The sequence below is a fragment of the Ctenocephalides felis genome, unplaced genomic scaffold, assembly GCF_003426905.1.
Source record: "Ctenocephalides felis isolate EL2017-DRISC unplaced genomic scaffold, ASM342690v1 CF-g0.4_SCAFFOLD_01170, whole genome shotgun sequence".
In the NCBI taxonomy this organism is placed as follows: domain Eukaryota; kingdom Metazoa; phylum Arthropoda; class Insecta; order Siphonaptera; family Pulicidae; genus Ctenocephalides; species Ctenocephalides felis.
In genome coordinates, this window is record NW_020537324.1 from 39,200,620 (window position 1) to 39,219,226 (window position 18,607).

An 18,607-nucleotide genomic window follows, 5' to 3' on the forward strand; every position below is an offset into this window, starting at 1 on the left:
TGAATGTTTTCAATAGATTATTACTATATATATAATATTGTAACATTGTCTAATTTTTATAAGAATTATATAAACTGAATTGCAAAGTTGAAATTATTTGTTCAAAGTATATTAGAACTATAGTCAGAATTAAAAGAAAAATCTGCATTTTTTTTCGATATACAAAAAAAAAAAATTTTAAAAAAAAAAATTGAAACAAAATATTTTTTTTCCAAAATCAATTATTCTGTTAAGACAAGCAGAATGTTCTTTGAATCATTTAAATCGGACGCTTAGTTCTCTAAAAAACTGCCATTTTTTACACATTTAGCTCCGTATCTTCGAAATGGCTGGGCTTGCCTTCGCCAAAAACTAATAAACACTTCTCCCAATCATTACTAATTGAATGTTTTTTAGATCATTCAAATCGGATACTCCATTCTCTCAAAAACTTGATTTCTATTTTCTGCACTCTTTGCTCCCTATCTCCGTAACGGCTGGATCTGTCTTTGCGAAAAACTAATCAGCACATCTCCCTATCAATGGAATCGAATGTTTTTTTGAACCATTAAAATCGGTTGATCCGTGCGCCCGAAAACGTGACTGGAAATTTGTATCCATACATAGATATACACACACACATCCATTTTTTCTGAGGTATGCCAAAATTGTTCAGAAACCTTCAAAACGTCAAGAAATGTAAAAAATTTCAATTTCGATTTTCGGCCCATTACAATTACAAAGTAGCCGGACTTTTTTCCGGAGCGGTCTGGAATTTTCCGGGATTGATCCGGACTTTTCCGGGTTGGAACCGTTCACGGTTCTTCCGGAACCGAGTCCTTTTTGGACTTTGGAACCGGTTCTTGAAAATGACGGTTCTTGACAGCTCGAGTGTATGACATCGTGCCTTCAGGCAAATTGCTGGACCTTCCTTTACTGAAATAATCTAGAAACTTTAATGTTTTGAAATGTATCTTTATAAATACTGTAACTCTTATTATTTTTGGTATCTTGTTATATATCTGAATTAACGCTGTAAGCAAAACAAATTTAAATCATAAATCAATTTATCTCGAAGTTTCCAAGATCATTAACCCATTATTTCATTTCTAATTCAATTTCAATAAAATAGTTGTTTTTTTAGAATCAGGTGAAAAAGCAAAATATTTCGTTAACGTTCCCGTTGAAAAATCTGAACCGATTTTGAAAATTCAACTACTATTCGAAAAATATTATTTGGAAATTGTACTGGCAAAGATCGTTCGGTTTGTTTTTTTGTAATTGATATTTTTTGGCTATTTATTTATACTCTTAGTGATCAAACTAGAATATTAGAAGACTACAAAAAGTGTTTAATTATAAAAAATAATAAATGTTAGGATTAAGTTAGAATTAATTTTCTATGCGTTGGGCTCGTTTTGTTTTTCAATTATATGTAATACTATATTAAAATATAAATCAAATGTTTGGAAAATTCGTTTTAAATTAATAGTCTACAATTGTTTCACACGTTATGTGTGATCGCGAAAACTCGGTATTTTTAAAAATAATTCATGAATTAATATACTAATTTTATATTGATCAATTCATTTACATTTTCGGGAAAAAACAAACTTGTTTGGCAATATTATAATTATTATTATAATTATTATTATTATAATAATAAAGTTTGAGAGAATGTTTTTGTCAAAATTTGTGTCAAAAGTTGCTTTTGTGATGTGATGTCAAACATTATCAATTCATTAAAATTTAAAATAATAAGCTACAAATTCAGGGCATACAAGTGCAATATAATTAATATAATTACAGGTAATTTAAATGTATTTGAGAAAATTCTGTTCGAAATTGCGATACTTACATTTAATTGAAAGCGATAACTTTATTTTTAAAATAAACAGTTGAAAATTTTATCTGAATATCTAATTTTCAATATCGATTGATTAAGTTAATTCCTACACATTTCGGGAAGTTCATGCAACTTGCTTTAAGGCTAAATGCCATTTTCAACTAGTTTAAATTATAGACAAGACAGACAGACAAAAGTATTTATTGCAATAATTTAGAATACAGTTTACATTGTTGTTTTTTGTACATATTTATCTGGCCGTGGATTTATATTATATATGGTATGTGTATGTGTAACTAAAAAAAGAAAAATGAACTTTTTCCCAAAAAAAAAACAGCTTCTCTATATATTAATAATTATATATTTTGTTAACTCCCCTTAAGAGAGAGGAGTCACATAAACAATATGCTCCTTATTTAGCCGCTATGGGTCGATCAGTATATAGTTTGGCATAGCGTGTTTGACATACCAAACTACGTTCCTAGTAAACTGCCCGAGACCCGCGATGTTGGTATTAGGGTGATCCCACATTTTTTGGTAAAAATTTTCGGTGAGCTTTTTTATGTGGTCGAGTATTGTCGGTACGTCAGTCTGTTCATGTATGTATTTTGTAGAGTAGTAATGTCTAGTCAGTGGGTTTCTTATTTTGTTAAGTACTAGTGGTAGTGTCTTATTTTGTAATGTCTGTAGTTTCCGTAAGTTGGTCTTAGTCGTCGCGTTCCATGCTGGAGCGGCATATGCCAGTAACGGTCTTATAAGTGTCAAGTAGAGTGTCCGCTTGTTCTTCACGCTTAGCGGGCTGTCGTGGTTCAAGAGAGGCCTCAGTAGATTTAACATCCCGTAAGCCTGTCCAATTTTCGTATTAATATGTTTCGTGAAGCTGAGTCTTTGGTCCAGGGTCACAGCAAGGTATTTGACATCCTTGGACCACTCAACTTCACAGTTCAATACTTTTATTTTGTCCGAGTCAGTCAGTCTAATCGTGGCATTTCGGCTCTTTGTAAATAAAATTGCCTCCGCCTTTTGCGGATTGATCCTGATCTGCCATTTGTTAGTATATTCGGTTAGCTTGTCTATGTGTGTCTGTATCTTTGTAGTCAGTAGCGTAGGTTATTGTGATGATTCGTATATGGCAGTGTCGTCAGCAAACGTCAGTAACGTTGTGTCGGCGTCAGGGGGTATGTCGTGGATGTAGACGTTAAACAACGACGGTCCCAGGATCCAGCTCTGCGGTTCTACCGCCGTCACTTGTTTAACCGTCGAAAGTCCGTTGTCTACTTGTACGGTGAAGTTGCGGTCTGAGAGGTATGAGTGTAATGCTCGTGTAATGTACGGTGAAAAGTTGAGTTGGATGAGTTTATAAATAAGTCCGTCCATCCAGACGGTGTCAGACGCCTTCTCAAAGTCGAGTAACACCAATCCGGGATGATTTCGTCTGTTAAAATTGAGAACTGTATTTTTTATGAGTTGTGTCAGTCGGTGTAGTGTGGAGCGTCGTTCTTTGAAACCGTATTGTGTGTCAGGTATGATTTTGTTGTGTCTTATGTGTTTTTTCAGTCTTTTGAGTAGTACCTTTTCGGCTACGTTACTCATTGTGCTGAGGAGGCTGATTGGTCTGTAGTTCTGTGGTATGTCTGGCTGTTTCCTTAGCTTTACTATTGGAAATATGGTGGAAGTTTTCCAAGAAGCAGAAAAGCAGCTTTTCGTCATTAATCTATTTATTATGCTAGTAAGTAAAATGTAAGTGTTCGTCGACAGTTGTTTAAGTATTATGTTTTGTCCGGTCTTGGTGCTTTCCTTTTCGGTAATTTTTAACTTTCTAACTTTTTAACTCGACGTCTAGTCTGTCTGAAATGGTCATGAAAACTGGATTGTGGTCGGAGTTAAAAAGTGTTCCTGTTATGGGGTTCGGATGTTACGTGTAGATTGTTTGTCAATGCCAAATCGATCGTGGTGTGATGATGTGTCTGTACGGTGACGTATCTGGTCGGCGTGTCAGGATAGTGTAATTGTGCGTCTGTGGTGTTGTGTTCGGTCAGGTATTTGTAAAGTCTGTTTCCGTTCGCATTGTTAAAGTTACAGTTCCAAGATGTATTTTGTGCGTTAAAGTCTCCTGCCATAAGAACAAATCTGATCGAGTCCAGTAGTCTTTGTAAGTCCGTATGTAGCAGTCCGCTACGGACGATTTTGTTTATGTATGTTCTCAAAGCTTTTTGCCAATATTTCCGCCTTGTCTGCTGGTATCGTTGCGTAATTGTTGTCAGTTAATTTGAGTGGAGCTATGGTTGTTGGTTTTCGCGTCAGTCTTTTTGCAGTTGGCCAAACTTTGTTTGGGTCAGTATTTATGTTATCGAGTCTTTTGGTCCAAGTGTTGTTTCGGTGTTCACGTATTTTATTGGAAATAATTTTTGTCAGTCTGTTCACATATTCCTTGGATAGTCTGTCACCGGTACGTTGCCACAGTTTCTTCGTATGATTTTTAAGTTTTATGTTCAATAAAATATGTTCTGGTAAGTCGTTGGCTGGTGTTGTTTTTGAGTCTAGTGTCGGTATAGTCTATTGTACAGCGTCTGTGATTGTTAGTGTAAGGTGTGTACAGCCTCCTCAATGTCAGTGTTGGTATCGATTGACATTGTGTGTCGTGTGTTGTCTGTGACGATGTCTCTGAAAAATGGCCAGTTGGCTCTGGAGTAATCTAAAAATTTGTGTTTGGGAGTCTGGTAGACGTCTAATCTGTCTGAAATGGTCATAAAAACTGGATTATGGTCGGAGTTAAAAAGTGTTCTTGTGATGGGTTTGGATGTTACGTGTAGATTTTTTGTCGATGCCAAATCGATCGTGGTGTGATGGTGTGTCTGTACGGTGGCGTATCTGGTCCGCGTGTCAGGATAGTGTAGTTGTGCGTCTGTGGTGTTGTGTTCGGTCAGGTATTCCTAAAGTCTGTTTTCATTCGCGTTGTTAAAGTTATAGTTCCAAGATGTATTTTGTGCGTTTAAAGTCTCCTGCCATAAGAACAAATCTGTTCGAGTCTTGTATACATTGATAGCTGTTATTTCAGAACCGCCGGCTGTCAGGTTTGGTACTTGCTCGTGTCTGATGCGAGACTTGATCAAAATCGCTGTGCCGCCCCATCCGCGTGCGTCCGTCTGTCTGTCGTTTCTGTAAATATTGTAATTGTTGATATAGAGTCTGTACGTAAGTTTTAAGTGTGTCTCGTTAATCAGTACTATGTCCAGGTCATAATTTGTTATTGTTTGCCTAAGTAGTCTGAGGATCAGCAAACAGCATCCTGATCTTACCCATAGCAGCAAAAAGTGTCTTTGGTGTATTAAAATCTGGATTGGGCTGGCTGGTGGTAGGCCGGGTTGGCGATAGCGATTGCGCAGGCCGGATCGGTAATGATAATAGTGCAGGCTCAACCGGTGAAGGTAAGGAATCGCTCAGATTTCGGAATGATGGCGGTGGAACAGGGAGTTGAGGATACACTGGTTTGGAATTTGGGCTAATGCTGGTGGTATTTAAAGCTGACGAAAAGCTCCTCGTCAGCGGCACTGGTGTTGATGCTGGCCTATACGCTTGTCTTCTCAAGAGAGCGTCGCTTTCCTTCTTTTCCTTGTAGTTAATAAGAGCCCTGCATTTGGAGTAATTTGCCGGGTGTTCGCTCTTGCAATTGACACATATCGGTGCTTCATGTGGTAGTTTCTGGCACGCGCCTCGCGCGTGCCCATTGAGGCACTTCATACACCTGTACTTTAAGTCGCAGCCAAAATTGAGGCATTAGTGGCTCTGCAACGCTCTCTTGTGCGGTCTATAGGCTACCCAGGAGAATTTGTTATCGACTTTAGTCCGACATATTCTGGTCTTTATCGAGGAGAACAATGTATATAGGCAACTTACGTTGACCACCATCTGAGGTTTTCCTCTTTATCTGCACTACTTGCCTGGCTTTTATCCCTTTCGACAGAAGATCTTCATGGACCTCTGTCTCTGTAATCGATGGATGTGGACCGGTTATGGTTATTTTCTTTGGTATTTCTTCTTTGATCGTGTAGGTATAAAATTGATAGTTGCAGTCCCTTAGCATTTCTTTGATTTTCTCGGGTTCTTTAGCGGTGTCAGTGAAGATCTTGTGCAGATAATTGTTGAGGTATTGGTATTTAAAATTAATTCTAGATGTTTCTTGTAGATATATAATTGTTTTTAAATCGATTTGATCTTTGATGATTATTGGCGGGATTTTTGCCTCTTTCGTGGTGATGCTCTTGGGTGACACGGTTTGGACGCCTGGGGTAGATGGCTCCTCTATCACTCACTCTCCCTATTGGTATCAATGTCTGTACGGTCCGAGAGCGCATAATATTTATTTGTTAGTGCAGTGCTTGTCTGCACTTCCATCTTTTGATATCTTGCCGACATCTTGAGTTTTTTCCCGGGCCCCTGCCCGGGAATTGTTCTGCTCCCTGAAGGATTTTTCGCACAGATTTTAAAGTTTATTAATTTTTTTTTTTTAATTTCAATAGTTATTACAACTGCTAAATTATTAACGTCAAGTAATATTGATAAATTAACATAAATTTAAATAATAAAGTGCAAGAAAAAATTTACATGAAAATATATCCGTAATATGATTTGATATAAAATATAAGCAATAATAATAAAAAAAAATTAATAAATAATATAATAATATTGCTGAATAATAAAATAATGCTAGAAAAATAATAAAATATAACAAAATAACAATAATAATAGTAAGATCATCCTAATAAATAATAATAATACTAATACTAATAATAATAATAATAATAATCATAATAATAATAATAATTAACTTAACATAATAATTATAATAATCATTCACTATAATAAAACTATAATAATGATAATAATACTAATAATATAATTTACAATTTTAAGATCATTTGGAATTTTTCGTTTTACTTTGTTGGCGCGCTTCTGAGTATACTTTGTTTGCCAAGTAATTTAGGTGTTCGTCTATTCTTTTTTTGTAGTTGTTTGTTTTTTGTTGAATTTCTTCTTTTACTGTCATTATGTTGCTGTCCTGGTGAATCAACCAGTTTGGAACGTACCTAGGTCGTTCAGTGCCTGCCTTATGACTGCACTCGCTGGATAATCTGTAGATTGGTTTTTTTGGCGGTGCCCCATAGTTGAATCTCATAAGACCACACTGGTTTTAAAATACATTTATAAATAATTAGTTTGTTATTCGTCGATAGTTCGGAACGTTTATTCAATAGCCAGTAATGTTTTTTTTGAATAGTTCATCAATCTGCTGTTTTTCTTGTTAATGTGAACTCTCCAGTTCAATTTTGTGTCTAGGTGTATTCCGAGATATTTTACGCTATCTTTTACTGGGATTTCCTGTCCATTTAACTTAATTGTAGGGCATATACCAGTACGCAGCGTGAAAGTGATATGCGTAGATTTTGAACCGTTTGTCATAATTTAAAGTTTATTAAAATGATATATAAAAAGACTTTACAATTTTGAAAAAAGGAAAACACTCTCTAATGGGTGCTTACTTCCTTCTCAATATCAACCCCAACTCGGGGTTTGGGAAGAGAAGCATGCATAAAGGCACGTTCACCTTTAAAATTTTGACAGATAGAACAAGATATATGTTAACTTATAAGTATTAAGCCGATTGCTTTTAAAAAAGCATAATACTTATCTTACAAAAATCGTCTCAAGTATTGTGAACAGTTTAAATTATATTTAATTTTTATGACTAAAATACCAACTTTCTCTTACAATGCTTGACACCGTACTAAATGTGTGAATAAATACAGAAATATTTGAAAAAAATATATATTATTTTGACTTAATATATTGAAATTGTTTGATAGTTGTATTTTACTGTAATTAATTCAATTAAGATAGCTTATTTTCTGTAATTATTAAATTTAATCCTGTATCCGTAATATAAATATAAATATAAATATAAACTAGCTGTAAGTGGAATTCTGTCTTGAGGCAATTATGGCATCGTGCCTTAAGGCAAATTGCTGGAACTTCCCGTACCGTAACGAAATGTTCGAGGAATACTGAATGTTTTCAAATAGATTATTATAAATATTGTAACATTGTCTAATATTTATAAGAATTATATAAACTGAATTGCAGAGTTGAAAAGTATTATTACTTTTATAATATATAATAATTACTAGTAATTATTTGTAAAGTATATTAGAACTATAGTCAGAATTAAAAATAAAATCTGAAATATTTTCGATATACAAAAAACTACAAAAAAAAAACTAATAAACACTTCTCCCAATCATTACTAATTGAATGTTTTTTAGATCATTTAAATCGGATACTCCGTTCTCTCAAAAATTCGATTTCTATTTTCTGCACTCTTTGCTTCGTATCTCCGAAACGGCTGGACCTGCCTCTGCCAAAAACTAATCAGCTCTTTTCCCTATCAATAGGAATCGAATGCTTTTTGAACCATTCAAATCGGTTGATCCGTGCGCCCTAAAACGTGACTGGAAATTTGTATCCATACATACATACACACACACACACATCCATTTTTTCTGAGGTATGCCAAAACGTTCAGAAACCTTCAAAACGTCGAGAAATGTAAAAATTTTTAATTCCGATTTTCGGCCCATTACAATAACTTACCCTACGGGAAGTTAAAAATATAAATATAAATATAAACTAGCTGTAAGTGGAATTCTGTCTTGAGGCAATTATGGCATCGTGCCTTAAGGCAAATTGCTGGAACTTTCCGTTGAATACTGAATGTTTTCAAATAGATTATTATAAATATTGTATCATTGTCTAATATAAAATAATAAAATGAAATCTGAAATATTTTCGATATACAAAAAACTAACTAGTGGGCTGGGTGGCATCGTGCCTTAAGGCAAATTGCTGGTACTTCCCGTACCGTAACGAAATGTTCGAGGAATATTGAATGTTTTCAAATAGATTATTATAAATATTGTAACATTACTAATATTTATAAGAATTATATAAACTGAATTGCAGAGCTGAAATTATTTGTTTAAAGTATATTAGAACTGTAGTCAGAATTAAAAATCAAATCTGAATTATTTTCGATACACAAAAAATTAAAAAAAAAAAAATGAAACAAAATTTTTTTTTTCCAAAATCAATTATTTTGTTAAGACAAGCAGAAAGTTCTTTGAATCAATTGAATGGGACGCTTAGTTCTCTCAAAACTGCCATTTTTTGTACATTTAGCTCTGTATCTCCGAAATGGCTGGCCTACCTTTGCGAAAAAACTATTAACCCCTTCTCCCATCATTACTAATTGAATAATTGATGTTTTTTAGATCATTCAACTCGGATGCTCCGTTCTCTCAAAAACTCGATTTCTATTTTCTGCACTCTTTGCTCCTTATCTCCGTAACTGCTGACCTGCCTTTGCCAAAACTAATCAGCACATCTCCTTATCAATAGGAATCGAATTTTTTTTAAACCATTCAAATCGGTTGATTCGTACGCCCGAAAACGTGGCGAAAATTTGTATCCATACATACATACACACACACACATACACACACACACACAAACACAACACACATCCATTTTTTCTGAAGTATGCCAAAATGTTTAGAACCTTCAAAACGTCGAGAATGTAAAAATTTTCAATTCCGATTTTCGGCCCATTACAATAACTTACCCTAGGGAAAGTTAAAAAAAAATGAAACAAATTTTTTTCCAAATCATTATTTTGTTAAGACAAGCAGAAAGTTCTTTGAATCATTAAATCGGACGCTTAGTTCTCTCAATGCATTTTTTACATCTTTAGCTCGTATCTTCGAAATGGCTGGGCCTGCCTTTGCCAAAAACTAAACACTTCTCCCAATCATCTAATTGAATGTTTTTTAGATCATTCAAATCGGATACGCCGTTCTCTCAAAAATTCGATTTCTATTTCTGCACTCTTTGCTCCGTATCTCCGAAACGTGGACCTGCCTTTGCCAAAAACTAATCAGCTCTTTTCCCTATCAATAGGAATCGAATGTTTTTTGAACCATTCAAATCGGTTGATCCGCGCGCCCTAAAACGTGACTGGAAATTTGTATCCATACATACATACACACACACACACATCCATTTTTTCTTAAGTATGCCAAAACGTTCAGAAACCTTCAAAACGTCGAGAAATGTAAAAATTTTCAATTCCGACTTTCGGCCCATTACAATAACTTACCCTACGGGAAGTTAAAAATATAAAAATATATTGATATATATATATATATAATATATATTGAACTAGTTGGTATTGGTATTTTGCCTTAAGGCAAGTTACATGAACTTCCCGAAATGTATAAATAATCGACTTAATCAATAAAAAATAAATTAACTTATGAGTGATTAAAAGTATTCTGAGTGGATTTATTACACATAATTGAAAATGATCGAACACGTTAACTCGGAGTATTTTCTTAAAGCAAATTTTCAACAATCAACAACAGTTTCCGTATGACTTTAATGATTTAGTATGTTCATTGAGACAAGTACTCTATCGTTATACCAAGTAAATCGTCTAATTTTACTTTTAACAAACGTCAAAAAACTACTCATTTTCTCAAATTTTGATGAATTTTTAAAATTAAACTACTTGTAAGGCCGTAATATTTCAATAAGATCTATAAGACCATGATATATATCGCCAAAAAAAGTTCCATAAAAATCGGCTTAATTTTTTTTTTCAATAGTTAATCACGCGAAAACGGTTTGGTAGATTTTCGCCTAAAACTAATCAGTTTCATTCCCAACTATTATCTTTCGAACAGTTTTTGATTTTTTAAAATCTATTCGGTAGTATGAGCTTAAATGTGGACGGTTTAACCCTTTTTTCTAAATTACAAAGAAACGGCTTGGCAGATCGTCGCACAAAGCTGACGAACGATAGTCCTCATTGAAATACATCAAATGGCTTTTAAATTTCTGAAATTCAGTCTTCGTTCAGACTTCGAACGATTCACATCGCTCAGCCGATACCAGTCATTTACATAATAAATAAAACTGTAAACAATAGTGTTTCTACCTGTGTCAGTACCTGCGACAGTGCTTGCATTGCGTAGTTTATACCGCCAATCACGTGTCCCCATTCCGGGGACATGGCGTTGTTTATAAACACAGTGACATTTATAATTATTATTTTCATCGTGTTAAATAAGTGTCATTCAACAAGTTAATTTTTCAAAGCCTTAAATCATGAATAATATTTCTGAAAATTTCATCACTGAATCACAACAAATTCTACAAGATGATTCTACAACTAACGCAGAATTTGTCGAAAAGCATATTCTACCACAAATGAATCAACAGCGAACTTCCTCCCAAACGTCAGAAGATATCGAAATGCTTCCAAGTGACAATAATTCGCAATCGCACAAACCATATCCAGTAACTTGCAGAGACATGCGACTCAACGCGCAATATCAAGAGTGGAAACTGGCCATGAGTAAAAAAAGACAGAAAAATGAACCTGTACAAACCGCTAATGTCACAAAAAAGGCAACCACAAAAAATTATTGGTTAGATCCGATACCAACCAATAACTATTATAATGTATTACAATCGGTAGCTCCGGAAAACGACAAAATGGACGAACAGCCTTCAACTTCAGCGCCTTCAGTGGAAAAAGTAGTAACTCCACCATCGATTTTTGTACATGGGGTCAATGATATAAAACCTCTAATAGAATTGCTAGAAAATAATGTTCAGAAACTGTATTCATACAAGACCGTTGGTTTGAAGGAAGTTAAAATTAATACCAAGGATCCCCACACATACAATACTGTCCTCAAATTATTGAAAGACAAAGGTACTCAACTTCACTCATACCAGGAAAAAACAAAAAGGGCATTTAAAATTGTAATCAAAAATCTTCACCATAGTACAGTCATCGAAATCTTGTCAAAAGAAATCTCAGATCTTGGGCATAAGGTCATACGTATTTACAACCTAAGACAGCGTACTACTAAACTTCCGCTAAACATATTCGTGGTTGAACTGCAGCAAGACAAAATAATCAAAAAATATACACAACTGAATTTTTATATAAAACAAAAGTTATAATCGAACCCATGCGCCATCCTCGAGAAGTTCCTTTATGCAGCAGGTGCCAATGTCTAGGACATACAAGAAACTATTGTACAAAAGATCCACGTTGCGTAAAATGTGCCGGTAATCATCTCACTTCAGATTGCTCATGGAGGGACCGAATAAACAGTAACGTAAGATGTGCATTGTGCGATTCAAACCATCCAGCTAATTATAAAGGGTGCCCAATATATCAAGCAGAAAAAACATCGGCGATTCCCACCACTAAGGACAAAAGAAATCTCACAACAACTACAAGTAGCAGACACTCACTAATACGGCCAAATGTTTCCTTTTCTCAAATAGTTAACAACGAACAAAACGCAAATAATCATCAAAATCCTCAAGAACATGAATCATCTACAAACATCAATCAAACAAATGTAAGTTATCAAAATGACATGCATGAATTAAAATCTATGATAAAGACCTTAGTAGATCAAATAGGCATCATGCTCAAACTACTGACAACCGTTCTTCCCAATAACAAATAATGGACACATATTTAAAAATTTGCACATGGAACGCCAATGGTTTAATACAGCACTCACAAGAAGTTAAACATTTCATTATACAACACAACATAGACATACTTCTCATTTCAGAGACACACTTCACAAGCAGAAGTTATATAACGATACCTCAATACTCCATCTATAATACAAATCAACCCGACGATAAAGCTCACGGAGGGACAGCAATAATAATAAAATCAAATATAAAACACCACATCATGGAACCTTTTTGTGCACACTTTCTGCAGGCTACAAACATATCCGTGCCGTACAGTTTCTTCATAAATTTATAACTATATCATCAATCTATTGCCCCCCCCCCCAGACACACAATCCTGAAAAGCCAATTTGAGTCATTTTTTAACGCGCTGGGCAACACATTAATTGTTGGAGGCGACTTCAACTCCAAGCACACGTACTGGGGATCAAGGCTCATAAACCCCAGAGGACGCGAACTGTACAATACGGTTGCATAACTTAGTCTACTACCCATATCTACTGGCGAGCCAACCTACTGGCCATCTGATCACCAAAGAATACCAGATTTGCTGGATTTCTACATTACCAGAGGTTTTCCAAGAAATTCGCTGACATCTTCCATATATCTGGACTTAAACTCCGACCACTCTCCCGTTTTCTTAAATATACTCAATCATAAACCCATCAACAATCTAAATAAATACTTGACTACTAAGTTTACATGCTGGAAGAAATTTAGAGAGCACTTAGACAACAATCTAAATTGCAACATACCATTAAAATCCGAGAGTGACCTCAACGCTGCTGTAGACCTGCAAACCACATCTCTTCAATGATCTGCCCTAATTTCAACTCCCACGCCGAACAATAATTACAACATTGCTTATCCAATACAAATAATAGAAAAAGTGGCTATTAAAAGAAGACTTCGGAAACAATGGCAACTCACAAGATCACCGATGGACAAATCAAAATTAAACAAAGCTTGCAAAGAGCTCAAAACCTTCCTTCGAGAACACAACAATAAGATCTTTGAAACTAAACTAAAAAATCTATCAGCTACTTCAGACACAAACTACTCACTCTGGAAAGTCACCAAAAATTTTAAACAACCAATTATTCCTATTCCAGCTATTAAAGAAGGAAACAACACATGGGTCAGAAATGAACAGGAAAATTTTCGAACAAATTTTTCACCCTCTGCCACAGCAATGCAGTACCCAAGAAGAAGAGTTTATTCACAATTATCTAAAAGATTCTTCAACATACAACGACCATTCAGACACCCGCTTTTCTCTTTCTGAAGTAGAACTTGAAATAACGAAGTCAAAATCAGGCAAAGCCCCTGGGCATGATCAAATCACGATACATATGCTGAAGCAATTCCCACAAAAAACCTTGAGATTTTTAACCATTCTGTTCAACTCCATTATCAGACTAAAAGTATTTCCGTGTTCCTGGAAAATTGCAAAAATAATTCTAATACCAAAACCTGGCAAAGATCCCACTCTGATGGAATCCTACAGGCCAATTAGCTTACTACCAATCTTGTCTAAAATTTTTGAAAAATTACTGCTTAAGAAGATTCATGCAATTTTGAGTAACAAGAACACAATTCCGCAATATCAATTTGGCTTCAGGAAACTCCACTCGACAATCGAACAAACTCACAGAGTAGTCCAGGAAATTAACTCATCTTTACAAGAAAAAAAATATTGCTCAGCCGCATTTCTAGATGTCTCACAGACTTTTGATAAGGTGTGGCACATCGGTCTCCTCTACAAGATAAAAACAAACCTTCCAGCTAATTTATACCAACTACTACAATCATACCTGGTGAACCGACAGTTTTTTATTAATATATCACATTGCAACTCTCCTTTGAAGCAAATAAACTCAGGCGTACCACAGAGAAGCGTTTTGGGTCCCACATTATTTTATTATTTACCTCAGACATGCCTACCATAGCTGACACCAACATCGCCACTTTTGCAGATGTTATCTGCATTCTATCGAAACACGAATGCCCTACAGCTGCGTCTAACGCCCTGCAACAGCATTTAAATTTAGTAGAAATGTGGCACAAATTTTGATGACTTGAAATTAACAATCGAAAATCATCACACATCACCTTCGCGTTAAGAATGGAAACATGTCCGCGCCCGTCTCTATCAATGGGGTTCAGCTACCTCAGGTTGAACATGTAAAATACCTGGGGTTTCACTTGGACAGAAGGCTTACGTGGAAAAATCATATAATGAAAAAACGTTTCCAGCTTGAAGAGAATTTTAAAAAACTTTACTGGCTGTTGGGTCCGAAGTCCAAACTATCCACTTACAATAAGCTTCTTGTATACAAAGTCGTCTTATAACCAATCTGGACTTACCGCATTTCACTCTGGGGTAGTGCCAGTCGATCTAATATAAACATCTTACAGAGAGCTCAAAACAAGATCCTCAAAAAAATACTGGAGGCTCCCAGGTATGTACCTAATTGGCTTGTTCATCAGGACTGCAACATACAAACAATAGCGGAAGAAATTAGTAGATTTGCTGCGAAATATAAGATTGGAGAACCATCCAAATGAACTAGCAAAGGACCTACTTTCTGCGAACACTGTCAAGAGACTAAGAAGATTAGATCCATTAGACTTAGTATAGTTATATATTTAGTTTAGTGCTTGTAATTATTCTCACATATTTATATTTATTATCTGCTTGCAATTATTGTCACAGTTTTATATTTATTATACTAACTTGAAATACTACCAATGGGTAGTATTTTAAAAACTTATTTAATAACTAATCACAACAATTACTGAATGCCTTCTCAGGCAGTTGTAGTTTAGATGAAAATAAAAAAAAAGTCTGAAATGGGTTCAGGCGTTTTTGAGAAAACGTCGATCAAAGGTCTAATTTTGACAAATGCAAAAAAAACGATACTAATTTTTGCAAACTTTGACGAATTTTTAAAATCAAACGACTTGTCGCAGGGCCGTAATATTTTAGTATGATCTATGAGACTATGTTATCTACGGTCAAAAAAAAATCATAAAATTTTTTTTTTAACACTTCATTACAAGAAAACGGCCCGGCCGATCTTTACCAAAAACTAATCACCACGATTCCCAATCAATATCTTTCGAACGGTTTTTGAATAATCAGAATTGCGGGCTAAAACGTGGACGAATTTTTTTTTATTTTTCTGCTATTTATAAAGAAACGGCTTGGCCGATCGTCGCATAAAACTGACAATCAATAGTCTTCATGGAGATACATCGAATGGCTTTTAAATTTTTGAAATTGGTCCAGCCGTTTTTGAGAAAACGTCGATTTACTTTTTTCAAATTTGGTCTCATTCGATTCAGAATGGCTTGAAATATCGAGAAAACATAAAATTAGCGAATCGGATTTTTTTTATGAAAACATAAACTTCTCCTTCGGGAAGTTAAATATATATACAAAAATATTTGAAAACAAATCTCATCTCTTTCGATGATGACAAGGATGGATAGTTTTATAATGTAAACTAGTGGGGTGTATGGCATCGTGCCTTAAGGTATATTGGAACTTTCCGTACCGTAATTAAACATTCGAAGAATAAAAATAATCAGTCAACAAAAATGTCTATGAATAAATTTTATAAAAACTAGAATTTTCATTATTTGTTCTTTGTAGACAAAATGAGAAAACTTATTAGATTAGACGACGTTGTTTATATATATATATATATATATATATATATATATATATATATATATATATATATATATATATAAATAATTAACAATTAATCGTTTATTGTTAGAATGAACATATTTTATTTCAAATGCATCAATTTTTCGAAATATTTGCTCTGAGTTAACAATTTTAAATAGTTCCAGTAGTATCAACTATACAAACATAAAAAGTATTAAAAAAAATTACAGACATGGGATTAGAACCCGATCAGTTTTGACTTTCTTATCTACTAACGCGAACGAAAATTGTACTGACGCGCCAACCAACTCAGCTATATCGACATGCTCACGCACAACGCTATGAGCGGATGTCTAGGATCTAATCGAAATTTCTGCACTTTTTGCTCTGTATCTTCGAAACGGCTGGACCTGGCTATACGAAAAACTAATCAGTACGCCTCCACATCAATACGATTCCAATGTTATTTGAATGATCGAAATCGGCCGATTTGTTCTCTCAGACCTGCCATTTTTTGTACTTTTTGCTCCGTATCTTCGAAACGGGTACACCTACCTTCGTCAAAGATTAATCAGCACGTCTCCTTATCAATACGAATCGAATTTTGAATTATTCAAATAGGTTCATCGGTGTTCCCGAAATCGTCGACGAAAATTTGTATCCGTACACGCACACACACACATATATACATACATCCATTTTCTCTAAGGTATGCCAAAATATTCAGAAACCATAAAGAGTTATAAAAATGTTCATTTTCGATTTTTTTGCGATTACTATAACTTACCTAACTACGGGAAGTTAACTAGTTGGTTTGGTATTTAGCCTTAAGGCAAGTTACATGAACTTCCAGATATGTGTGATTAATCGACTTAATCAATAAAAAATAAATTAATTTATGAGTCATTATAAGTATTCCGAGTGGATTTATTACACATAATTGAAAACGAACGAACACGTTAACTCGGAGTATTTTCTAAAAGCAAATTTTCACAAACCAATAATTTTTATAATTGAACCAGTTTTCGTAAGACGTTAATGGTTTAGTATGTTCATTAAGACCAAGTAATCTATCGTTATACCAAGTAAATCATCTAATTTTAATTTTAACAAACGTCAACAAAACTACTCATTTTCTCAACCTTTGACGAATTTTTAAAATTAAACTACTTGTCGTAAGGCCGTGATATTTCAGTAAGTTCTATAAGACCATGATATATATCGCCAAAAAAAGTTCGATAAAAATCGGCTTAATTTTTTTTTCAACAGTTAATTACAAGAAAACGGCTCGGTAGATTTTCATCTAAAACTAATCAGTTTCATTCTCAACTAATAACTTTCGAACAGTTTTTGATTTTTTAAAATCGGTTCGGTAGGATGAGCTTAAATGTGGACGAAATGTTTAACACTTTATTTCAAATTACAAAGAAACGGCTTGGCAGATCGTCGCACAAAACTGACAAACGATAGTCCTCATCGAAATACATCAAATGACTTTTAAATTTCTGAAATCGGTTCAGGCGTTTTTGAGAAAACGTCGATGAAAGGTCTAATGTTGACAAATGCCAAAATGCCAAATGCCAAAAAAACTATACCAATTTTTGCAAATTTTGACGAATTTTTAAAGTTAAACCAATTGTCGTAGGGCCGTAATATTTTAGTATGATCTAGAAGACTATAGTATCTACCGTCAAAAAAATAATAATAAAAATTGTCGAAATTTTTTTTTAACACTTTATTACAAGAAAACGGCCAGTCCGATCTTTACCAAAAACTAATCAGCACGATTCCCAATCAATACCTTTCGAACGGCTTTTGAATTTTCATAATCGGTTCAGAATTGCGGGCTAAAACGTGCACGAAATTTTTTTCACTTTTCTGCTATTTATAAAGAAACGTCTCGGCCGATCGTCCCACAAACGATAGTCCTCGTCGAGATACATCGAATGGCTTTTAAATTTTTGAAATCGGCCCAGCCGTTTTCGAGGAAACGTCGATTTACGGCAAAAAATCTGTTCACACACACACACACACACATACTTTTTTTCAAATTTGGTCTCATTCATAAGAAAGAAAATTCAGAAACATAAACTTCTCCTTCGGGAAGTTAAAAATGTAATTATCGATGGTGCGATTTAAAATATTTATGTTTTCAGTGTCGTTCAGTGCAAGCAAACAGGAACTTTCCTCTGTGATAAACTTTGTGAGAAGCTACTGAATTGCCAACTACATCACTGTCAGGATTTGTGTCATGAAGAGGAATGTAAGAAATGTGAAGATATAATTTTACAAGGTGTGAATACAATTATTATAAATTGAGCGCATTTTTTACATTTAGTCAACGTTTATTTGAAAATTTAACACGGTTTTAACTTAAGACAAAATATTATAGACATTCAAACTACACTAATTTAATGAATATTACATGTATATGTTCATAGATTTTTAAGCGCAGTTTCCAATATATAAAATTGTCAAAT

General features: G+C 34.4%; 1 protein-coding gene across 1 annotated transcript in view; it reads left to right on the forward strand.

Annotated features, from left to right (window-relative positions):
* Positions 1-18,414, forward strand: part of LOC113366649 — a 95,274-nt gene extending 76,860 nt beyond the window's left edge. The window contains exon 4 of the mRNA XM_026608292.1: positions 18,284-18,414. Within this exon, the coding sequence (XP_026464077.1) occupies positions 18,284-18,345 (62 nt within the window). The 3' untranslated portion in view covers positions 18,346-18,414. The remainder of the gene's footprint in view (positions 1-18,283) is intronic.
* Positions 18,415-18,607: the final 193 nt, after the last annotated feature.